The sequence below is a fragment of the Dendrobates tinctorius genome, unplaced genomic scaffold (genome assembly GCF_039654945.1).
Source record: "Dendrobates tinctorius isolate UK_male_01 unplaced genomic scaffold, ASM3965494v1 ptg000008l, whole genome shotgun sequence".
In the NCBI taxonomy this organism is placed as follows: domain Eukaryota; kingdom Metazoa; phylum Chordata; class Amphibia; order Anura; family Dendrobatidae; genus Dendrobates; species Dendrobates tinctorius.
In genome coordinates, this window is record NW_027361676.1 from 68624429 (window position 1) to 68650410 (window position 25982).

General features: G+C 44.6%; 1 protein-coding gene across 2 annotated transcripts in view; it reads right to left on the reverse strand.

The window, feature by feature from the left end:
- Nucleotides 1–25553, reverse strand: part of LOC141092180 (cytochrome P450 3A24-like) — a 66122-nt gene extending 40569 nt beyond the window's left edge. The window contains exons 1-5 of one of the 2 annotated variants that reach the window (XM_073578172.1): nt 25361–25553; nt 12637–12730; nt 6318–6370; nt 366–465; nt 165–278 (exon numbers count right to left, since the gene is read on the reverse strand). In XM_073578172.1, the coding sequence (XP_073434273.1) occupies nt 165–278; nt 366–465; nt 6318–6370; nt 12637–12730; nt 25361–25431 (432 nt within the window). In that variant the 5' untranslated portion in view covers nt 25432–25553. The remainder of the gene's footprint in view (nt 1–164; nt 279–365; nt 466–6317; nt 6371–12636; nt 12731–25360) is intronic. The other variant, XM_073578181.1, reaches the window with a different exon arrangement.
- Between the last annotated feature and the right edge of the window lie 429 nt (nt 25554–25982).

Genomic DNA, 25982 nt, shown 5'->3' on the forward strand with positions numbered 1-25982 from the left:
AATATTTTGGTGCAGACGTGGAAAAAAAAACCCTGCATTTTGGCATGGAAACTCATTTTTTGGTCATGACCTGTGATTTCTCAGATAACTGGGAGCCTTTTCTGCTTCCAGTGAGCAGTATATGTAATATATATTATATATTATGATCTATCTAGACATTTTACCTGCTTAAGTTTACCGCTGGTGAAGGTTGGTGACAACACTGTCCGGATCCTTTTCCATTGATCATCAGCAGCAACTAACACAGCAGATTCTAGAGGGCCATTAAGGCCAAAATTCTAAAAAGAAGCAAACAGAAAATTAATATACGGTAGATAAGAAAAATGACTAGAAATATACAATATCATACCAGGATTTGTACTCACCCTTCTGTTGGTAAATATAGAATAGCAATCCTTAACTAGGATGGACTTAATGATTGCGGGATCCATTACTGCCAGCACTGGCTGTCTCCCATCAAAGAACCTGGTACCGAAAACAAAAGTGTTCAGATACAGTAGGGAAAAAAGTATTTAGTTAGCCACCAATTGTGCAAGTTCTCCCACTTAAAAACATGAAAGAGGCCTGTAATTGATATCATAGGTAGACCACAACTATGAAAGTCAAAATGAGAAAACAAATCCAGAAAATTACCTTGTCTGATTTGGCAAGATTTATTTTGCAAATTATGGTGGAAAATAAATATTTGGTCACCTAAAAACATTCAAGATTTCTGGCTCTCACAGACCTATAAATTCTTCTTTAAGAGGCTCCTCTGTCCTCCACTCATTATCCGTAGTAATGGCACCTATTTGAACTTGAAATCAGTATAAAAGACACCTGTCCACAACCTCAAACAGTCACACTCCAAACTCCACTATGGTGAAGAACAAAGAGCTGTCAAAGGACACAGAAACAAAAAACAAAAATTGTAGCCCTGCACCAGGCTGGGAAGAATGAATTTGCAATAGTCAAGCAGCTTGGTGTGATGAAATCAACTGTGGGAGCAATAATAAGAAAATGGAAGACATACAAGACCACTCCACGCAAGATTTCACCCTGTGGGATCAATATGATCACAAGAACGGTAAGCAATAATGCCAAAACCACACGGGGGGGGACCTAGTGAATGACCTGCATAGAGCTAAGACCACCCTAACAAAGGCTACCATCAGTAACACACTACGCCACCAGGGGACTCCGATTCTGCAGTCGTGTCCCCCTGCTTAAGCCAGTACATGTCCGGGCCCATCTGAAGTTTGCTAGAGAGCTTTTGGATTATCCAGAAGAGTATTGGGAGAATTTCATATGGTCTGATGAAACCAAAGTAGAACTGTTTGGTAGAAACAAATCTCGTCGTGTTTGGAGGATACAGAAGGCTGAGTCGCATCCAAAGAACACCATACCTACTGTGAAGCATGGGGGTGGCAACATCATGCTTTGGGGCTGTTTCTCTGCAAAGGGACCAGGACAACTGATCTGTGTACATGAAAGAATGAATAGGGCCATGTATCGTGTGATGTTGAGTGCAAACATCCTTACATCAGAAAGGGCATTGAATATGAAACATGGATGGGTCTTTTAGCTTGATAATGATCCCAAGCACACCGCCAGGGGAAAGAAGGAGTGGCTTCATAAGAACAATATGAAGGTCCTGGAGTGGCCTAGCCAGTCTCCAGCTCACAACCCCATAGAAAACCTTTGGAGGGATTTGAAAGTCCGTGATGCCCAGCGACAGGCCCAAAACATTGCTGCTCTATAGATCTGCATGTAGGAATGGGCCAACATACCACCAACAGTGTGTGCCAACCTTTTGAAGACTTAGGGAAAATGTTTGACCTCTGTCATTGCCAACAAAGGATATATAACTAAATATTGAGATGAACTTTTGTTATTGACCAAATACTTATTTTCCACCATAATTTGCAAAATAAATCTTGCCAAATCAGACAAGGTGATTTTCTGGATTTGTTTTCTCATTTTGACTCTCATAGTTGTGGTCTACCTCAATCAATCAATCAAATCAATCAATCAAATTTATTATCGCCAAGTACATATTACATATATACAAGGAATTCTTTGTGGCAAAGAGGCAACATAATATATAACAACAAATACAACAAGTAACATCTAACAAGACAGATACAGTATATAGTCTACACATGACGATTTAATTGTTGAACAGAGAGTGGATAGAAGCTGTTCATATGGAGGTTGGTGCTGCATTTGGGGACTCTGAAGCGACGTCCTGAAGTGAGTAGTTGGAATGAGGAGTGTCCCGGGTGAGAGGGATCGGATGAAATTTTCAATGCGTGGGATTGAATAGTCTTATCATAAAGATCTTGGATTTTAGGCAGGGGGGAACCTATAATTCTCTCTGCTGTTCTGAAAGTCCTTTTGTCATGGTCTCGTGTCTCAGGATGCAGATGATGCCGCAAGGCGAACCCATAACACACGTGACCCTGGATACACCGCCTCCAGTGGGGCGCATTTAAATAATAAAAACGTGCAGGTGGATACGCCGCCTCCACCTGGCGAATTTAGGTATTACACGTTATACATACAATATCTGGAAACACCGCCTCCAGTAAGGCGCATTTAAATAATAAAGGGGGGAACCTGGGTAACTTTAACAATGGTGGGCCCTGCAATAGGGAAAAGGGAATTGGAGACCTCCTGAGCTCCCCTGAGCCAGTGTCCCTGCACTCCTAACGTTCCCTATGCCGGTTTCGCACCGGGCGCCGCAAGCGTACCTCAACGCCCTAGCTCGCCCTGACCCTAAACCCTCACTAGGGAACAGGTCGGTGCGGAAACTAATCCCACCACTGCACTAATAACACACATGAGGAAAGAGACAATACAGGGGAAACACCACTTAGCTTTGCTCTGTTGCGTGCGCTCCTAGCAACAGAGCCCTCCACCTGAGTGCATCTTCTCCTCCACCCGGATCCATCACCATAACAGGATCCTTCACCTTAGTGCAACCTTGGAGCAGAGTCCAACACCAGTTGCAGCTGCTTAGAACCAGAGTCCCAAGGATGAGTTCAGCTGCTGACACGAAGTCGAGCATGCTTGAGTCCAGCTCAGCGGCCAAGTCCCACATGGTGAGTGCCACTCTCCATAGTCGCCACTCCACCAGCCCATACAGACACTTCCCGCTGACACCATCACTGCGACTCCACCACGCCATGCCAGCCCTTCGTCCAGACACCATAGCTGAAACACATCCCCCCTGGCTAAGCTGAGCAGGACTCCTCACCAGCTCCATCCTTCATCCAGGCTCTCCAAAAACAGAGTGAACACAAACTCACAATATCACAGGCAGTGATTGCACACCTCTAGCACACCTTTATAGGGTGTAAAACCTGATACATGATTAAGTGCACAAAACCTAAAGTGCAATATCAAAACCACCACCGGGGACAGTCAAGACACCTTGGAACTTTCCAAAGTAAAAAAAGTTCACCCAGTGATTTAAAACTGTCAGATCACTTCAGATCATGACAGTACCCCCTCCTTAATGAGGGGCCTCTGGACCCTCAAGACCACCCCTCATTAGGGAAACACCTACAGCGGGGATGCCCAGATCCTGAGTTCACCCCACCATTACCTGACACTTCAGGTTCATGACAAACACCTCTGGTATTGGCAATACATGTTCATTTTGGAGGCACCACTCATCTCCACAGCGCCAACCTGGGGAACGAGATTATGTATGTGTATGTATGCTAAGAGCTGATCAGACTCCACAACACATTTCCAAGATGTTTTTTGGTGGCACCCATACATGCTCGTTCACACACAGGTCCGGACCTGAACGTTTATTACACACATTCGTTTGTCATTTTTTGGTGAACTCACTCTGGACTCGACAACAGAGGCATCCCCCTGTGTCACCACACTCACACCCCCACTATTCACCAAGGGACACACCCTCCAACCCTTTCACCATGAGGACTGCGCCTCCTAGGGTTGGTTAATGGCGAGGGTAGAGATTTGTCCCTACTCCCCCGCAGCACACCTGCTGCACACACCAGGAGGAGAAGGGGACCGGGAAATGGAGGAAATATACTCTCGCTGGTAGCCTCCACACGACCAGGAGGGCGGCTTCTTCGATGGCATAGAAGATATGGCGTAAACCCCGCGGACTATCACACCAGTCAGTTCACCACAGGGGCGTACCCCTTCACCTCAGGGAATACCAGGCAGCTCCGTGGGGCACCATTCCTCCCACCTGCCTGGGTGCGCCCGCCTGCATGAACCAGTCCTGCTCCCCAGCAGCGACTCTAGGGGGTTTTAGCACCATAGCCGCAGGAATATGGAGGAAAATATATATACTCACTGGTCGCCTCCACACGACCAGGAGGGGCGGCATCGAAGATTTGGCATGAGCCCCGCGGACTATTCACCAATCTGCTCACTACAGGGACGTACCCCTTCACCTCGGGGAATACCAGGCAGCTCCGTGGGGCACCATTCCTCCCACCTGCCTGGGTGCATCCCCTGTAAGAGCAAGTCCCGCTCCCCAGCAGCGACTACACACCTAGTCTGCTCACCACAGGGATGTACCCCTTCACCTCGGGGAATACCAGGCAGCTCCGTGGGGCACCATTCCTCCCACCTGCCTGGTACCTCCCCGTGCGAGAGCAAGTCCCGCTCCCCAGCAGCGACTCTAGGGGCTTTTGCCAGACCGCAGCCGCCATTTTTTTTTTTTTCCTCTGGTTATCTGAGCAGAGGCCCCAGACCGTGATAACTGCTGCTGCAGCGGCTCTAAACACCTTGCCGCTCCCCATTCACATCAGTGAGGCCCGGCAGCAATTACTCAGCGGTCTCCACATGGCCAAAGCTCACCAGAAAAAAAAAACTGTAGGGCCTGTGATAATGTCATGGTCACGTGTCTCAGGACGCAGATGATGCCGCAAGGCGAACCCATAACACACGTGACCCTGAATACACCGCCTCCAGTGGGGCGCATTTAAATAATAAAAACGTGCAGGTGGATACGCCGCCTCCACCTGGCGAATTTAGGTATTACACGTTATACATACAATATCTGGAAACACCGCCTCCAGTAAGGCGCATTTAAATAATAAAGGGGGGAACCTGGGTAACTTTAACAATGGTGGGCCCTGCAATAGGGAAAAGGGAATTGGAGACCTCCTGAGCTCCCCTGAGCCAGTGTCCCTGCACTCCTAACGTTCCCTATGCCGGTTTCGCACCGGGCGCCGCACGCGTACCTCAACGCCCTAGCTTGCCCTGACCCTAAACCCTCACTAGGGAACAGGTCGGTGCGGAAACTAATCCCACCACTGCACTAATAACACACATGAGGAAAGAGACAATACAGGGGAAACACCACTTAGCTTTGCTCTGTTGCGTGCGCTCCTAGCAACAGAGCCCTCCACCTGAGTGCATCTTCTCCTCCACCCGGATCCATCACCATAACAGGATCCTTCACCTTAGTGCAACCTTGGAGCAGAGTCCAACACCAGTTGCAGCTGCTTAGAACCAGAGTCCCAAGGATGAGTTCAGCTGCTGACACGAAGTCGAGCATGCTTGAGTCCAGCTCAGCGGCCAAGTCCCACATGGTGAGTGCCACTCTCCATAGTCGCCACTCCACCAGCCCATACAGACACTTCCCGCTGACACCATCACTGCGACTCCACCATGCCATGCCAGCCCTTCGTCCAGACACCATAGCTGAAACACATCCCCCCTGGCTAAGCTGCGCAGGACTCCTCACCAGCTCCATCCTTCATCCAGGCTCTCCAAAAACAGAGTGAACACAAACTCACAATATCACAGGCAGTGATTGCACACCTCTAGCACACCTTTATAGGGTGTAAAACCTGATACATGATTAAGTGCACAAAACCTAAAGTGCAATATCACAACCACCACCGGGGACAGTCAAGACACCTTGGAACTTTCCAAAGTAAAAAAAGTTCACCCAGTGATTTAAAACTGTCAGATCACTTCAGATCATGACACCTTTGTAAGCGGAGTTTGTCATGCGCAGTGGCTCCCCCATACCAGACTATCAGAGAGGAACAAATCACAGATCTGATGACAGCATCAGATGATACCTATGATGTCAATTACAGGCCTTGCTCATCTTTTTAAGTGGGAGAATGTGCACAATTGGTGGCTGACTAAATGCTTTTTTTCCCCACTGTATATAGTGAGACCAGCACTATAGTCACTAGATGACCGCTTACATTTATCAAGTAAAAGTTGAACAGTCTCAGTCGTGTACATCGGTGATGAGATTATATAGTAATTAAATTTCCAGTATATATTAATCACTTTCATTCACATGCATTACAGTTTTCACTTACCCCCATATTTTTCCAAATTTTTTGAAACATTCCAAGTCAAATTCTGTAAGTCCCTAAAACAAATAAACAATATATTTGCTTTACTCACAAGAAGTAATTAAAGGAATGATAATTTCCAACCTAAAGACATTGGCTGATGCACACTAGGTTAGATGGCTATTACTGATGGATGAAGGAAGCTGTCATTGTCCTCACAAAACATGGACATGATCTGCACTAAGACCTGGGTCAGTTGAACATATGAAAAGTTGTCAGATTTTTATCCAGAAAGCTCCAATGATTTTCATTCATGTGTCTGTATTTTACATCTGTGTGAGAACCCTGTGCCATCTGTATTTATACATCAACATTTCAAGACGTCCATAACCAAATACTGTATCCAGTGTTAAAAATGTAAAGTTGTCCTTAAAAATTCATATGCTATATACTGTAGATGGTCCATATGGGCAGAGGCATATCTAGGGGGGAAGGAAGCCGGCAGTGGGGCGCAGTCGGGCCGCCAAATGTGGCAGTCCGAAGTGTCTCTCCAGGCGGCTGCATTCTGCTGCCTCCTGGACTGGGAGTCGGCAGTTTTCTGAACTGGCTGTCAAGTCAATCACGATTACACTTGAGGCTCTGACCACCAGCAAAGCAGAGGTGCAGATGGCTGGTAAGTGCTCCACGTTAGTAGAGCTGAAAACACCAAAGATAGGAGGGGGTATTTACTGGATGGTGTTTACTGAGGGGTGGTGAATTTAGTGTATGGGGGAATATTTGCTGTGTGTGGGGAAGGTTTACTGTGTGTGGTTTGGATAATTACTGTGTGTGTGTGGAGGTGGGTATTTACTTTGTGTGTGTGTGTGTGGAGGGGGTATTTGCTGTGTGTGTGAGGGGGTATTTACTGTGTGTGTGGAGGGTATTTACTGTTTGTGGGGGGCATTTACTGTGTGTGGGGGGGTATTTACTGTGTGTGTGAGTGAAGGGAGTATTTACTGTGTGGGGGGTATTTACTGTGTGTGAGGGGGTATTTACTGTGTGTGTGGAGGGTATTTACTGTTTGTGGGGGGCATTTACTGTGTGTGTGTGAAGGGAGTATTTACTGTGTGGGGGGTATTTACTGTGTGTGTGAGAGAGGTATTTACTGTGTGGGGAGATTTACAGTGATGGGGTTTTTTAGTGTAATGGGGATGGGTGAGATTTCGTGTAACTGGATATTGTCATGGTTTGGACAGGGTTCTTGCCCTGCACTCACAAGGTTAAGTGTACGTGGCCTCTTTCTGGATCTGGGAGGGGTATTTATACTCACTCTTTACCAGGGTTCTCTGTCAGCTATACTGTTGTTCTGGCTGTGTGTCTGACCCCTGGTGTGCGTGTATACTGCATTGCTTGTTTGCTTCCCGTGTATGACCCGGTCTGTCCCCTCACCCTGTACTCCATCTCTCGTTTTGGTACTATTGTCTTCTCCGGTTCTGACCTCCTGGCTTGGCTATCGTTACTCCGTTGCAGTTTGTCCCTATTGTACCGTCTATTGCCCGTTCTGGTTTTCTGATCTATTGCTATGTCCTGACTATCCATTCTGCCTAACCCTTTGGTACTGTATTGCTATCTCGTGCTTTGACCCCGGCTTGATCTGGTTTCTGTCTCTGTCCATGCCTCTTGGTAACATTGTCCAGTAGTTACCCTTTTAGGAGTTTTCCTCAGCTTCTAGCTCTCTGGAGTTTAGACCACACCCTCAACAGTCACATGCTTCAGGTCCTGTGAGCCTGGAGCATGCATCGTCACCTCTGCTGCCCTGCTCCCCAGGCATTATTGTGCAGAGTTTTTGTTCTCAGGACACGCGCACTGGCTCAGTGAGCAAGTTCAGTGCAGTGTTCCTGACAGATATGATTTGAGGACACAAATTTGGGCAGCAAGGAAGTGACAGGTGCAGACACAATATGGGGAGTGGGAAAAATTTGAAGAAACAATATGAGGAGGAAGTTATGAGATGGGGGCATGTATGGGGGAAGGGTTCAGACAAAGTATGATGCGTGGTTGTATGAGTGCGGGCACAGTATGAGGAGCAAGGGGAAAATGTATGAGGACATAATATGGAGGGAATGATGGGATAAATGCGGACACAGGGAGTCAGAGGGATGTGTGAGGAGGCAGTGTGGAAAATGAGAGGATAAATATATGAGGAGAGAGGGGGAAATGTGCGAGGAGACAGTATGGGGGGAAAAAGTGTGAGTGAGCATAGAATAGAGACTGAGTAGTGTGGGGGGTGTAGCGTGGGAGAATAGTGTAAGGGCACAGCCAGGAGATGACAGTATACCATGCGGGGTGGGGGTGATCAGCAGACACAGTTTAGAGACTGTGCCCTATAGGGGGGACTCAGTGTGAGAGAACAGGGTGGAGAGGGGGCCCAGTATGTAAAGGTGGGAGCAGTGTGGAGAGCATGTATCATAAGAGGGACAGCGTGGGGTCATATTATGTGCAGGGAATATAGTGAGGGGTAATTCTTTATTCAAGGGCTCAGCGTAGGGCAAATATTTTTATTTGGGAGCATTATAATGACATTGCTGACTTTAAGGGTGCCGTGTTGGGATGTGCTGCAGGAGACCGGAGAAGATGGAAGTCTGCAGAGATGGCTGTGAATGAGAAAACTCATGGAGTCTGGACAAGATGAAGAAGAAACGAAAGAGATTGACTCCAGAGACAACATCACCTATAAAGTACCTTGATGTAATTTTTTTTTGGATTACCAATTCACATATTTTTATTTATGTTAGGAGTATTAAAGGGGTTGTCTAAATTTGCGATGAGTCTGCACACTTCTGAATTCTCACAGTGCACACAGAACGCCGACAGGATTCTCTGGTGCAGGTAATTTGCATACATGTGATCACGTGCTGACTAGACATGCATGGCCTCACTCAATGAAAATTAATTGAGCTATGCCGTGCACGTCTAGTAGGACGGTGGCTCAGTGGTTAGCGCTGCAGCCTTGCAGCTCTGGGGTCCTGGGTTCGAATCCCACCAAGGACAACATCTGCAAGGAGTTTGTATGTTCTCCCCGTGTTTACGTGGGTTTTCTCCGGGCACTCCGGTTTCCTCCCACACTCCAAAGACATACTGATAGGGAATTTAGATTGTGAGCCCCATCGGGGACAGTGATGGCAATGTGTGCAAGCTGTAAAGCGCTGCGGAATATGTTAGCGCTATATAAAAATAAAGATTATTAAGATTATGTGTCCAGAAGTACGCAAATCACATACTTGTGCAAGGGAGAATCCTAAAAATGTGCAATGCGTGCACTGTGAGAATTCAGAAGCCTGTAGTCACCTACAGTGACTGTAGATGGTCATCTCAATCACCCTTTAATTACAAAAAAAGGAAGCCCTGCAGCCAATCCTAACAGCGTGTAATATCCTCACTTTCAGGATTCCGCTCTGGTTGCTGATTCCATCAGTCATTACATGGTCGCTTCATTCATATGTGATTTTTATACTTTCATACTTACGACAACGAGCTTCCCTTCCTGCTTCTCTCAGTTTTTCACTGAACATTGAATTACGGAGAGCAGCTAGTTGGTATGTGACTTAGTGTGCAGTTTGCATATGTGCTTGGGGGGTAGATGGAAGAATATTTAGAATTGAGAGTCCTCAGTTGTAGATACCTTTTAATGGCTAACTGACAAGATGATAACACATTGCAAGCTTTTGAGACTACTCAGGTCTCTTCATCAGGCTAGACTAATACAACATCTGAAGAATACAACAATGTGTTACCATCTTTTCAGTTAGCCATTAAAAGGTATCAACCACTGAGGACTCTCAATTCTAAATATTCTTCTATCTACTGGCTAACACGGTACAAAGATATATATCTATTTTTGGGGGTGAATGGAGCACTAAACTGAATTCTTGACCCAGGTGTCAGAAAACAGAGATACACCTCTGCATATGGAATCCGATTTGTTTGGGTGGACCCATAGACTTGAATTGGTGAGTCTCATCTGAAATACGATTTTTTTTTTAACACAGACATGAAATGTCCATATAATACGCTTGTCTGAACAAGTCCTAAGTGTTGGCAACATTCCCCACTCTGCAGCTACTTGATACAACACAGAGACCCCGGCAGTGATGGCCAAATTCAATTTTTAAGGTTGAAAAGATGAATATCTCAATACTCCGGGGACCTGATTAAGTTATGATGCTTGTGCAAAATCTGTCCATAGAGCCAATTTTGAGTTAACAGGTGCACAGACACATTTTATGTGCTTTGGTAATTTAGGTTAATCATTCATAAAACAGTCATTTCTTATCTTCTGTATCCAGGAAATTCTGCACTCATTGATTAAAGGTCTCATCATGATTATTCTTATTGTGTTCGGTCACATACTGCGCACAGATGGGAATGGTATATTCTGAATGCCACACTGGCTTCACTAATACACAATCACATTCATGCTCAGCTCAGTATTTTTACTTTATTTTACCTACAATTATACACTGTAGAAAAAGTCAAAACTAAAGATATGAAGATCTCCTGGCTGCTCATTTTAAAAGCTATGACAACCTTCCTCTCCATCAGCTGACGCAAAGACAGAGAACAGCTAGTTTAGCTGTATAAGCAGTGAGCCGGCCTCCTTCACCAGCTGCACCAGTCACTTGCTGGAGCGCAGTGGCAGAAATGTGTTGTGACTGATGGAGCAGATACCAGGGGATCCGGACAGGCTGCACAATTGCAGCCAGGTAATTTTTATCTTAAATGTTCCGGCAAAAGATAGAAAATCCTTCTATCAGCGCTGCTCTAGGTGACTGGCAGGTCTCTCACTGTGGGCGAGAACTGTCAATCACTTGCAGCAGCACTGGGAAGAGCCAGCCAGGGGCAGTGCTGGACTAGTCTCGTCTCTGGCTGTGGTCCCCAGCCAGATGTTTAAAGTATATTTTCTCTGAGACCCCAGAGTGTGGTTTGGGCAGCATGAATCAGCTGACAAGTTCATGGAGAACCCTCACTCGCCAGGGCCATGGGGTACTCGGTACCGGGCCGGTTGATCTTCTCAATGGGAGTTGTCACGGCAGAAGTGACCCGGTCCGTGGCCCTGGGGCTCCATTGCAAAAGGGGTTGTTTCAGTGTGCTTATGGTAGTGAAAGTTTATAAGTGATTCGTGACGCCACCTGTGGTGTTCGGCAAGGAAGATGTTAAGCCGACGCTGCAGACAGATCCTCTGGGACAGATGGTGTGGTGCAGCAATGATGTTATAGCCCTCCACAGGCAGGGTTGTAGTCCCTGGGCAGTGTAGGTGAAATGACACTTAGATGGTGTAGTGTCGGGCACAGGAGGGATGTAGCAGTGTCGAGCAGGTTGGCGCAGAAATAAGTGGAGGACACCAGGGCATGTAGTTCCAAAGCTTTACTCAGTCTGTTGAGGTACAGGTGCCTGCATCCGTGCCGTGTCCTCCGGGTCAGGAGCTCAGCCAACTTCCAGGCAAGATGAAGTACTCCTTTCCAACACTCCACCAACATATGTGCCTTTTCTGAACGTCTCCCTCTTAGCGCCTTTGAATGAAGTACTCACAGTACTGAGTTACACTGGAGTTCCTCCTGTCAGATGTTCCTAAGAATTCTACTTGTACGGCAAACAGCTGTAGTCTGCTTCGGGGACTCCTTCTACCTAGTCCCGGCTCACACACTTTGCTGTTGTGCCCCCAAGTCTGGTGTGGGAATAAAGTGGTCACTACTTCTATTCCTCCGGTGTCTGCTGCAGGACCATTAGTACCCATACAACCTCGGAGACCAGACTCCGGCCTTGCGCTTAGAACTTGGGAAGGGTTCTCCTCTAACCCTGGTCCTTGTTCTCTTATTCTCCTCACGTTCCGTATCAATCCTTTCTTTCTTATGGAGACTCAGGCTTTCTATCAATGTTCCATTCTTGTGCCAGCGGACACAGATTACTGAGGTCGGCTGCAGCACTTCCTTCATCCATCCCACTCAGGGGATCTTCTCTCACAGACTGACCTCGTCAGACTCCTGTGACTGACTGAATCCTATCCTCTTACCGCTCTTTTATTGCAAACTAAACTCCACCCACCTCCCAGCACGCTTCATGTTCCAAGCAGGGAGCCACCAAGGGTGCTTTGCTACACTACTATGTTGTGTGGGATGCAGGTGTTGGAGTGTGGTCAGGTGTCTCCACCTTACCTGGATAGTGGGGCACCACACCTCAGGAGGAGGTGCAGTACCTCTGTGGCGACTGAATCCTCAGGGGCGCCACATTCACTTTAAAGCTTATTTCTGTATATTATTTTTATACGGTAATTCCCTTTAATCCATTGATTTGTCTTTATACTCACATTTTTGTTTTCAAGAAAAGTTCCAATAAATGGTAGGGGTCTAGGACCGGGTATTCCATATTTTTTGAATATTCTGTATGGCCAGATCGCGTAACTGGAAAAAAAAATTGGCTTTTATTATCAGATTTTATCGATTGATAATGATTGACTAATATTTCGAATACTAGACCATTCCTAGTCATTTTACTATTAACTAATAGCCTCAAGTGCAATCAGTTTTACAAAGGGAATTGTCATATCCAATGAATCTGCGTCTGAATATTTGTGAAATCATTAACAATCATATTATTTGTGTGACAAACTGGATCCTCACACATCATATGCTGCCCATACACAGCAGATTGCTGTTGGCCAACCTGTTGTTCAGCTGACAGCCCTCTTTCACACACCCAGCAGAACAGGCTGTCAATCAAAGTGCAGATGAATGATTACCACGTGCTCACAGTGTAGAGAGCGGTGACTAATAGCTTCCGGCAACATTCAATGACTGGGAGCAATACATCTTCATTTCCTCCCTGTAGCCACTGCTTCAGTAAGCCACTAAACAGGATTTATACACTACTTATCTGCAGATTATACCTATATATGCAGGTTAATAGAGTTTTTAAGGAGGTGACAGGTTCCTTTTAAGGAAAGTTAGTTAGGCTCACATAAAACTGCCTGCAGAGCTTATATAAAATTAGTGTTTCCAGTGTGTTATGTAACGGCTGCTCTCTGTTGTCCCTATCTATATGTCTCACATTGGTAACACCACCGATGAAATTCATGATGAGCTGTGGTGTTCCTTAATGTGCCTTAAAGTGAATCTGTCAGTAGGATCAACCATCCTAAGTCTATGGGCGTCTAGGTCATAGGAAGCTGAATAAAATGATACATTGTTATCTGTAATCCATATCCTATTTCAGAGAAATCCTTGCTCTTCTTATATGTAAATGAGCTGTTCAGGACCATAGGCCAGACAATGACCTGCATGAGACTCCGCCTACAAAGATTATAATAAGCGAAAGGGGGAGTTATCATTGTGATGTGTAATGGTCGCTCTCTGCTCTCCTGATCTCACTGCAGAGCTGTGTGTGATTATACCTATATATCTGCAGTTTCCGCTCATCTTCAGCTTTCATCCCACAGGCACACTGCGTTACAGTACAGCAGAGCTGTGAGAGCTGCAGCAAATGTGTTTGTGAGGAGATGAAGTTCAGTTATACTGTTTTGTTTTAGTTACATGTATCACACTGATATCGCCGCCTTTCATTTACAAAAATATCTGGAGGCAGTTTCTCATGTAGATCAGGGTTTGACCCATAGATCTTATCCCAATGGGGTTGTCCACTGCTAGGACAATTCCTTCTCAATCTGAATGTTTGCCACCTTTAAGGTAAAAACACTTATACTCACCTCCGTGTCTGTGCTGTTCCAATGGTGTCGGCACTTGCATTCCCGGGGCTCACTGAAGATTATTACACCAAATGTGTGTTGGCGTCACTGTCCCTGCCTTCGGATATATAAGTAATCAAGCGGAAGTCAGGGCTGTGGCTGGCTGCTCACTTCCTGTTAATTACTTGTACGTCCGAAGGCAGGGACAGTGACGTCAGCGCTGATTGACGTAATAACCTCACGTGAGCCCCAAGAAAGCAAGTGCCAAAACTTGAGGAACGTCGCCGATGCGTTAGGTGAGAATAAGTGGTTTTATTTTAACGGGGGCAAATGTTCAGATGGACAACCCCTTTAATCTGAGCTCCTTTACATAATAAGAAAAATATGTATTTCTCTGGAATAAGATATTGGATCACAAATATCAAGTTATTATTTTATTCAGCTGCCTACGACCTACATGCCCATATAGATGGAAAAGGAGGGTTGATCCTACTGACAGATTCCCTTTAATCTATTCTGTGGTTATAAATTTTCTGACAAATAAGAGTTACGTGCTTTCCTGTAGGCCTCATTCACACGTCTGTGTAAATCGGTTCGAGATCGGACTGCAATGCACCATGGCCATGGTTCTCCCAACCTAAGAGTGACAACCTCATAGAAATACATGAAACGGTCACTCTTGGATCAGCCAGTCCGAGCATTAGTTGTCTGTCCTCGGACAGATAAGCTTGGATGTTTGCATGAGGCCTTAGGGTTTGCACACAAGTTGAGTATTTGCAGCAGATTTTTCTGCAGGAAAACAAGAGATTTGGCAGGAAAAATATGGTGTAAATAGGTGCGTTTTTGACACATTTTTTAATGCGTTTTTAACTTGTGCTTTTTCCTATTCATTTGAATTAGTAAAATACGCTAATTGAATTGAGATGCTGCCGATATGAAAAAAAAACAAAAAAAAAAAACGCTTTGATGGTTCATATCTGCAAGGAAAAAAAAAACAGTGTGTGCAGGAGATTTCCAAAATCTAATTCACTTTTCTGGAACCGTAAAATGCTGCATTTTTTTCTGCGGCAAAGACACAATGTGTTAACAAGCCCTTAGACTGTCAAAACGAGCTGCCTGACGGATTCTGAGTTAACAAGGTCGGCCATTTTCTCTTGTTAGTGCTGCTTTCCTCGCACACTGACAAGCCCTTCTGTCCATACAATGATGGAGGAGAATGTGACCAGCTACCTCCAATAGTAATACACCTCAAATAGGAAAGCTGCTTTTCTATTGGAGGAGGCTGGTCACATGCTCCTCCCCTGCAGCCATTGTATGGACAGATGTGCTGGTCAGTTTGTGAGGAAAGTTGCACTAACAAGAAAAAGTGGCCGACCTCTTTACTTGAGAATCTGTCAGTGAGCTGTTCTGACAGTCTAACAAGAAAGTTTGTAAATCTTATCTATTTTTTTCTGAGCTCCTCACAGCTAATTTATGAATGTGCAGGGAAACAAAGAGCCTGTAAAAGCAAAATGAAGCAAAATTTGTAATGAAACCCAATAGAATCATAGAATCGTAGAGTTGGAAGGGACCTCCTGGGCCATCTGGTCCAACCCCCTGCTCAAAGCAGGATTCGCTAAATCATCCCAGTCAGATGTCTGTCCAGCCTCTGTTTGAAGACTTCCATTGAAGGAGAACTCACCACTTCTCGTGGCAGCCTGTTCCACTCATTGATCACTCTAACTGTCAAAAAGTTTTTTCTAATATCTAATCTGTGTCTCTTCCCATTCAGTTTCATCCCATTGCTTCTAGTCTTTCCTTGTGCAAATGAGAATAAAGTTGATCCTTCTACAATGTGACAGCCCTTTAGATATTTGTAGACAGCTATTAAGTCTCCTCTCAGTCTTCTCTTTTGCAAACTAAACATTCCCAAATCCTGCAACCTTTCCTCATAAGACAGGGTTTGCAGACCGGTCACCATTCTGGTCGCTCTTTTCTGAACTTGCTCCAGTTTGTTGATGTCTTTTTTAAAATGTGGTGCCCAAAACTGGACACAATATTCTAGATGAGGTCTGACCAAAGAGGAGTAGAGGGAAATAATGACTTCACGTGATCTAGACTGTATGCTTCTGTTAATACATCCTAGAATTGCATTTGCCTTTTTTGCTGCTGCATCACACTGTTGACTCATATTCAGTCTGTGATCTATTAGTATACCCAAGTCTTTTTCACATGTGCTGTCACTTAGCCCTATTCCTCCCATTCTATATATGCTTTTTTCATTTTTATTGCCCAGATGTAGTACTTTGCATTTCTCCCTGTTAAAAACCATTCTGTTAGTTGCTGCCCACTTCTCCAGTTTATTTAAATCTTTTTGAATCCTCTCTCTCTCTTCTCTAGTATTAGCTATCCCTCCTAGCTTTGTGTCATCAGCAAATTTAATCAGTTTACCCTCAATTCCTTCATCTAAATCGTTGATAAAGATGTTGAACAATACAGGGCCCAGGACAGAGCCCTGTGGTACCCCACTTGAGACATTCTTCCAACTGGATGTGCAGCCATTTACGACCACTCTTTGGGTCCGATCACTAAGCCAGTTATGAATCCACCTAACAGTTGCCTTGTCCATTCCATACTTAGTCATTTTTTCAATAAGGATTGTATGAGAGACTTTGTCAAATGCTTTGCTGAAGTCAAGATATACTATATCTACAGCATTTCCTTGATCCACCCAATCAGTGATACCGTCATAGAAGGAAATTAAGTTAGTCTGACATGACTTATTAGTTAGAAACCCATGCTGACTCTGTTTAATCACTTCATTCTTATCCAGGTATTGACATACATGTTGTTTAATAATTTGTTCAAAGATCTTTCCTGGTATAGAAGTCAGACTCACCGGCCTATAGTTGCCTGGGTCCACCTTCTTCCCCTTTTTGAAGATAGGAACAACATTTGCTCTTCTCCAGTCTTCTGGCACTTCTCCTGTTCTCCAAGAATTTTCAAAGATTATGGAGAGGGGTTCAAAAATTTCTTCTGCTATCTCCTTCAGTACTCTGGGGTGTAATTCATCTGGACCTGGAGACTTGAATTCATTTAGGTTAGCTAAGTGTTTCCTCACTATCTTTCTGTTTATAGATAGCCTGGATTCTTCTATTCCCTTAATAGGACAGTGAATAACAGTTGATGTTGCATTTCCTTTCTGAGAGAAAACAGATGCAAAATAGGAATTTAAAAGTTCAGCCTTCTCAACATCCTGTCTTACCATTTCATCATTTTCATCCTGTAAAAATCCTATAGCATCTTTGACTTTTCTTTTACTTTTGATATATCCCCAAAATCCTTTATTATTGCTTTTGACATCTCTTGCAAGCCTCAGTTCATTTTCAGCTTTAGCTAATCTGATTTGTGCCCTGCAGGTTCTGCAGACAGCATTATATTCTTCTTTAGATATGCCTCCCTCTTTCCATTTTATAAACATTTTTTTCTTCCTTTTTAGCATGTGCTTAAGTTCTGTGTTCATCCATCCTGGTTTCCTTAAATGCTTCCTATTCTTCCCTCTTTTCGGAATTGTTAACAACTGTGCTTTGAGAATTTCATTTTTCAAGATTTCCCATCCTTCCTGGACATTTTTGTCTTTAAGGATATCCAGCCATTGGATCCCTCCAATTCTCTTTCTGAATCCCTTAAAATCTGCCTTTCTGAAATCTAACCTTGACGTCTGAGTCTTCACAGGTCTTCCACCTCTAGTAATCCAAAATTCTAAAATAGCATGGTCGCTACCTCCTAGGGTCCCAGCCACTTTTACCTCCTCAACCATTTCCTCCCTGTTTATAAGGATTAGATCCAAGGTAGCAGTTCCCCTTGTTTTCTCCCTTACCTTTTGGAAGATAAAGTTGTCAGCAAGAGAGGATAAGAATTTCCTTGACCTGTTAGTTTTGCCTGAGAGAGCTTCCCAACAAATGTCTGGATAGTTGAAATCTCCCATGACAACTATGTCATATTTTTTGGAGAACTTGGCCATCTGATGCATAAAGAGTTCATCTATATCTTCGGCTTGCACAGGCGGCCTGTAGTAAATGCCTACAATGGTGTCCTTTCCATTGTTCTGTCCTTGTATTCTTACCCAAACAGTTTCCACAGAACTCCCAGTCTCTGAAGCTTCAATCTCTGTGCAGATATACGCGTTTCGAACATACAATTCGACACCCCCTCCTCGTTTATCAAGTCTATTTCTTGCAAATAAGTTGTATCCTTCTAGTCTTGTAAATAGCAAAAATAATAGTAATAATCTTTATTTATATAGCGCCAATATATTCCGCATCGCTTTACAATTCAGATTGTTTGTAGCTCAAAATATACGCATTCATGTAAAAGCAAAAATCCCAACCCCTTTAACCCCTTTCTGACATCTGACGTACTATCCCGTCCAGGGTACCCTGGCCCCTATGACCGGGGACGGGATAGTACGTCATCGCGATCAGCGGCGCCCCCGGGGGGGAGAGAAGTGAAAGATACAAGTGATGTGTTTCTTAATATGGAAACTGATGCTGGTACCAACCTATTGCGCGGTACCACCTGCGGAACACCGTCGCACCACACACACACTGTATACGCTGTACGCACCACGTACACACTGTATACGCCGTACGCACCACATACACACTGTATATGCCGTATGCACCACACACACTGTATACGCCGTAATAATAATAATCTTTATTTATATAGCGCCAACATATTCCGCAGCGCTTTACAGTTTAATAATTCAAAACACAAGTCATAAGTAACAACGATAACAATACAATAATTAAAGTAAAGTAAGACGACCCTGCTCGTGAGAGTTTACAATTTACAATGAGGTGGGGGAGATACAAAGTACAGGTGTGTATTTACAATGGTGTATTTACAATGATGGTCCAGCCATCTTGAGAAGGTGGGGGACAGAGATAGTGAATGGGTCACACACTCACACTTGCACATAAAATGACTGATTAGTGAACGTGATGGGCTGCTCTGAATAGATGTGTTTTGAGAGAGCGCCTAAAACTGTGCAAAGTGTGGATAGTCCTAATTTCTTGTGGTAGAGCATTCCAGAGGATTGGTGCAGCGCGGGAAAAGTCTTGGAGTCGGGAGTGGGAGGTGCGGAATAGTGCAGAGGTTAGTCGAAAGTCTTTTGCATAGCGCAGCGGTCGGCTGGGCCGATAGACAGAAATGAGGGAGGAGATGTAGGGTGGTGCTGCACTGTGGAGAGCTTTGTGGGTGAGAACAAGTACTTTGAATTGGATCCTATAATGAATGGGCAGCCAATGTAAGGACTGGCGAAGAGCGGACGCATCCGAGTACCGATTAGCCAGGTAGATGACCGTGGCTGCTGCATTAAGTATGGACTGGAGAGGGGAAAGTCGAGTAGCGGGGAGACCAATTAATAGAGCGTTGCAGTAATCCAGGCGGGAGTGGATCAATGCGACAGTGAGATACAGGAAAGATGTATATCTTTGTACCGTGTTAGCCAGTGGATAGAAAAATATTCAGGATTGAGAGTCCTCAGTAGTTGATACCTTTTAATGGCTAACTGAAAAGATGGTAATACATTGCAAGCTTTCGAGACTACTCAGGTCTCTTCATCAGGCTAGACTAATACAAAATCTGAAGTCACATATTTATGCACAATACAGCCTAGAAAAAATGCAATAGATAAGACAAGTGACGTGAAGCAGAACTATCAATATGGGAGAGGGAGAAACATAAATATAAACATTGGACCAGTTCATAGATAAGGAGTCTGGATGTTTTATGGTCCTCTGATTGGGGTCTAGTTCTGTGTTGCCCCGCAAGGTTTTAAAAGGAAATTCCTTAATTGATGTAAAGCGACATAAATCCATGCGACACATTCATTCCAGCACTGAGAGTGTCAAAGTTCGTCATAAATTTGTACTCCCAAACTCGTCTCTCTCTCTGAGATGTGAAGTTACCTTTCAATACCAGTAATTTCATATCCATGCTGCTGTGATCAGGGATACAGAAATGTTTTGCCACAGGTAGATCCATTCTTTTTTCTCTTATTGTGTGACGATGAGCATTCATCCTTGTTCTAAGCTTTTGCCCTGTCTCCCCCACATACAGACCCCCAGTTGGACATTTAGTACAAATAATTAAGTACACCACATTAGATGTAATGCAGGTGAAAGTACCTGGGATCTTGTAGTCCTGATGTGAGTTGGGGATCTTTATCTTGTCCGTGGTCATTATAAATGGACAGGTTTTACATTTTTTCTGGTTGCAAGGAAAGGTTCCTGCAGCTGTTGGAGAGGACAGGGAGCTTCTGACAATGATGCTTCTTAAATTTGGGGGCTGCCTAAAACACAGCAGTGGGGGGTCTGGAAAAATGGATTTTAATCGGGCATCTTTTTGTAGTAAAGGTTGTAATTTCCGTGCAGCTCCCCTTAGCACCTCCAGATTTGGGTTGTAGGTGACGACTAGAGGCACTCGGTTATTTTCTTCTTTAGCTTTGTAATGTAGCAGGTGATTCCTTGACAATCTGGTGGCTCTTGTAATTTGGTTTTCAATTGTTCTTGGATGGTAACCCTGATTCAAAAAGGTCTTTTTGAGGCGACCAAGGTGTTTGTCTCTATCCATGAGGTTGGAACATATACGATTGTATCTGATGGCTTGGCTATAGATAATAGAGTTCTTTATGTGTTTTGGATGGAAACTGTCCCATTTAAGGTATGTTGGACGGTCGATTGGCTTCTGATACAGGGATGTCTCTATTTCATTGTTTTTTAGCTTAATGATGGTGTCCAAAAAATTAATCTTGGTACTGGAGTAGTTGAGTGTTAAATTGATGGTGGGATGAAATTGATTAAACTGTTCGTGGAACGTCTTTAGCTGTTGCTCAGACTCCGTCCAGATGATTAAAATATCATCAATGAAGCGGTAGTAGGCCAGGGGCCTGATGGGGCATGAGGACAAAAAATCGCTTTCAAGCTTGGCCATGAAAAGATTTGCATACTGTGGAGCCATTTTACTTCCCATAGCTGTGCCAGTCTCCTGTAGATAGATCCTGTTGTCAAATTCAAAGTAATTGTGGGTGAGGATGAGTTTTATAAGTTTCACCACAGCATCAGCATCAGTCCCTGTGTTTTCCATGAAGAATTTGCAGGCATGTAAACCATCTTGGTGTGGGATATTAGAGTACAAAGATTCCACATCCATGGTGGCTAGGATGGTTCCTTCTGGTAGAGGACCTATTGCTGCCAGTTTATTCAATAGGTCAGTTGTGTCCTGAATGTAGCTGGATGTATCCTTCACCAGTGGTTTAAGAATACCCTCTACCCATCCAGATACCTGCTCAGTGAGGGTGCCCACACATGAAATAATTGGTCTTCCTGGATTTCTAGATTTGTGGATTTTGGGAAGCATGTAGAATGTCCCTATTCTTGGAGTCTCTGGTATCAGGTCATCGCCAGCTCTTATGGACTGGTCAGGCAGACAAGAAACCAACTTGTTTAGTTCCTTGTAATAGTCCTGAGTAGGATCCGACTCCAATTTTCTATAGTAGCGTGTGTCCATAAGTTGCCTGATTGCTTCCTTCATGTAGTCTGACGTATTCATCATGACTATTGCACCTCCCTTGTCAGCAGGTTTAATGATGATTTCTTTGTTGGTTTTTAAAGACTGTATGGCCTTTCTCTCCTGGGCACTGATGTTGGATGCTTGTCTCCTGTTAGTGTCTATGATTGTGGATTTTATCAAATGTCTGAAGGAGTCTATATATTTATCCAAATGAGGGTTGCGTCCAGGTGGAGGTGTCCAGTCTGACCTTTTCCTAGTTGTTACGATCCCTTTTCCTTCGGTCTGAGTGTTTTCTGAATCTTCTGTATCATTGAAATATTCCCTCAGGCGCAGTCTCCTGAAATACTGTTCCATATCGCTGCAGAGTTCAGTTTTATCTAGGGCCTTACTGGGACAAAATGAGAGTCCTCTAGAAAGCACGGCCAGTTCCACTTTGTTGGGTTTATAATCTGAGAGATTGATGACACAGTTAGATGCTTTTGTGTCTGGAATGTAGTGGTTGTCCAAGTTGTCAGGTTTTGGATTTGTTTTGTATCTGTTTGTATAGAGTCCTGAATTGAGACGCAGTCTGTGTAGTTTCTTTTCCTTGTTATGAACCAGAAAGGTCCGTAGTTTGTTGTTAGTATTGTTGTAATTTTCGCTCTGTGCTTTCTGTAAGTGTTTTCCTCAGAGTTTCAAATTGTTTCAAATTTATGACGAACTTTGACACTCTCAGTGCTGGAATGAATGTGTCGCATGGATTTATGTCGTTTTACATCAATTAAGGAATTTCCTTTTAAAACCTTGCGGGGCAACACAGAACTAGACCCCAATCAGAGGACCATAAAACATCCAGACTCCTTATCTATGAACTGGTCCAATGTTTATATTTATGTTTCTCCCTCTCCCATATTGATAGTTCTGCTTCACGTCACTTGTCTTATCTATTGCATTTTTTCTAGGCTGTATTGTGCATAAATATGTGACTTCAGATTTTGTATTAGTCTAGCCTGATGAAGAGACCTGAGTAGTCTCGAAAGCTTGCAATGTATTACCATCTTTTCAGATAGCCATTAAAAGGTATCAACCACTGAGGACCCTCAATCCTGAATATTTTTCTGCGACAGTGAGGGTTTTTGTTGTTTCCATGGTGAGAAAAGGGCGAATTCTGGAGATGTTCTTTAGGTGTAGGCGGCAAGAGCAGGCAAGACATTGTATATGGGATGTGAAGGAGAGGTTGGTGTCAAACATAACGCCCAGACAGCGTGCCTGCTGCCGGGGTGTAATTATGGTGCCACCCACAGAGAGAGAAATGTCAGATTTAGGGAGGTTAGTAGATGGCGGGAGCAGAAGAAGTTCAGTTTTTGAGAGGTTAAGTTTCAGATAGAGAGCGGACATGATGTTGGAGACTGCGGACAGACAGTCACTGGCGTTCTGTAGTACAGCAGGGGTAAGGTCAGGGGATGATGTATATAGTTGTGTGTCATCAGCACAAAGATGGTACTGAAAGCCAAATCTGCTGATGGTCTGTCCAATTGGGGCCGTGTAGAAAGAGAAGAGAAGGGGGCTAAGGACTGAGCCGTACGCAACACACACACACACACTGTATATGTCGTACGCACTGCACACACACACTGTATAGCCATAAACACACACACACTGTATACGCCGTATGCACCACACACACACTGTATACGCTGTACGCACCACACACACACTGTATACACACTCACTGTATACACCGTATGCACCACACACGCACATTCTGTATATGCTGTACGCACCACACGCACACACTGTATAGCCACACACACAGTGTACATGCCGTACGCACCACACACACTGTATACGCCGTACGCACCACACACACTGTATACGCGGTACACACACTCACTGTATACGCCATACGCAACCCACACACGCACACTCTGTATATGCCATACGCACCACACGCACACACACACTGTATACACCGTACGTTCCACACACACTGTATACGCCATACACACACACTGTATACGCTGTAAGCACCACACACACTGTATACGCCGTACACACCACACACACACTGTATACGCTGTACACACATACATACACACACACACTGTATACGCCATATGCACCACATACACTGTATACGCTGTACGCACCTCACACACTGTATACGCCGTACGCACCATGTACACACACTGCATACGCCGTACGCACCACAAACGCACACTCTGTACATGCCATACGCACCCCCCCCCACACACACACACACACACACTGTATATGCCATATGCAGCCTCTTGCACGGTACAACCAGCGGAACAACGGGGAGGGGTGAGTGCACATAGGAAAGAGGACACACAGGGAGGAGACAGCTCAAACGAGAGAACACATGATGGAAGAAGACAGCACAGTGGTGGAGAGAGAGCAGACAAGGGGGAAAGCACATGGGGTACATAGTTCAAAGAAGAGATGACATGAGAGGAGAAGACAGCAGATGGGAGAGAGAGAAAGCGCACAGGAGTGAGAGAGACAGAGCACAGGGGGGAGACAACTCAAACGGGACAGCACATGAGGGGAAAACAGCACAGGAAGGAGAGAGACAGCAGACAAGGGGGATAGCACATGGGGTAGACAGGTCAAAGAAGAGAGCACAGACGGAAGAAGTCAACACATGGGGAAAGAGAGAGTGGATAGGTGGGTGAGCACATGGGGGGAGGACAGATTCTCAACTCTGCAAAGCCTGCTCCCATCGTGACGCAACGGCCCTCTCGATGTGATAGCATTGGGCCTCCATCTACCGTAGTACTTTATAAAAGGAAACCAGTGCCCTCCAAAAACACTATTTAATTGCATATACAAGGGTAATCTGAAGTTAAATAGTATTTAAATGCTGTCTAGCTGACTTAACTGCTAAATGGAGAAAATGACGTTTTATTCTCCCTGCAGCCGCTCGCATCTCATCATTGGGCCGTGAGTGCAAACGTAATCATAGCCATGCACACTGACTGACAGGCTGCTTTCCTGCATGTATACACTTATATGCAGGTAAATATCATTTTTGGTGGTGACCGGTTCTCACTAAAGGGAGAAGATAAAAAGTGTTAATTTAAAGGGTATATCTGAGACTTTGTGAAAAACAAAAAACGTGCCTAAACACTAACAGGCAGGTAGTTGCTATCTGCTTGTCTGTTAGGCACAGAACTGCTCTAACCTGGCATAGGGCAGTCAGACTGCTCCTGCCAGCAATTCAGCTGCCTCTGCTGACATCACATTGACAGAGCAGCGGCTTCTTTTCCCCCTTGCTCTTTGGACTGGGAGTGACTTCCGAAATCATTCTGATTGATAGCTGGCTCCCTCAGTGGCAATCTGACTGTCAATCAGAATGACGTCAGAACTCACAAGCTATCAACAGAGTGAAGCGGAAAAGAACCGGCCGTTCTATCGACGTGATGTCAGCAGAGGCAGCTGAATCGCCGGCTGTGCCAGGGAAGAGCGGAGCCATGCACTGCAGGCAGGTACAGTAAGTAGTAACTACTTGCCTGTTAGTGCTTAGGCACATTGTTTTTCACAAAGTCCCGAATATACCGTTTAACAGAACATCATGTACAATAACGTGGTAACATATTAGGCTCAGCAGCCACTGCTGATCTCAGGAATAGGAGGCGGCAGGAATGTTCATTGTAAATATGGTATGTCTCATCCATTAATGAGGAACACGTACATTCAGGATCATGGATGTAAAGTCACCATCCTTCTCCTGTTATATCAAAACAAAAGACAAAACACTTCATATAAAGAGAGTGAAGGAGAGGAATCTTACTAAATGAGAAGAGCCAGCAGTGAGATGAGCAGGATCCATGTTTCTCTGGAGAATTCTTGGAGGAGATACATGCTTAATCTTTCTTAGTTGTTATCTTAGTAACCCTTCTTCGATGTTACTGCTCTCTTCTATATGACAGGTCTTTCCCTTCTTCTTGATGTTTTACTTCCTGCACTTCTGACTTGATATCTATCCCTGAGCTGCTGTTTATATCCTGCTCCCTGCCCTGTGGTGACTTTCCTTGCTCCCTCCCCTGTGACTCATACATGAGAGCACTGTTGGCCACAGACCAGGAGCTTGTGTGCACAGAGATAACATTTACTTCTCTTTTTTTTCTACTTCACAATCTGTGGATTTGCTGTAATAAGTCCTGCATGTACAGAAAAGCCCAGGTAGTTTGTAGGCCCTGCTCAGGTCCCCGTACATGACTGTATGACACATCACCATCTTAGGAGCGCATGAAGAATTTTACAAAGACTCCCAGTGTAAGGACTCATACTCATCTGCGAGAAAAACGGAAGAATGCAATCTGATAAAAAATATAAAGAGAAAGATGTTATAAATAGGGAGTAAATAAAAGCTATACACAATATAACATCAACATTATAACCGACCATTAAAT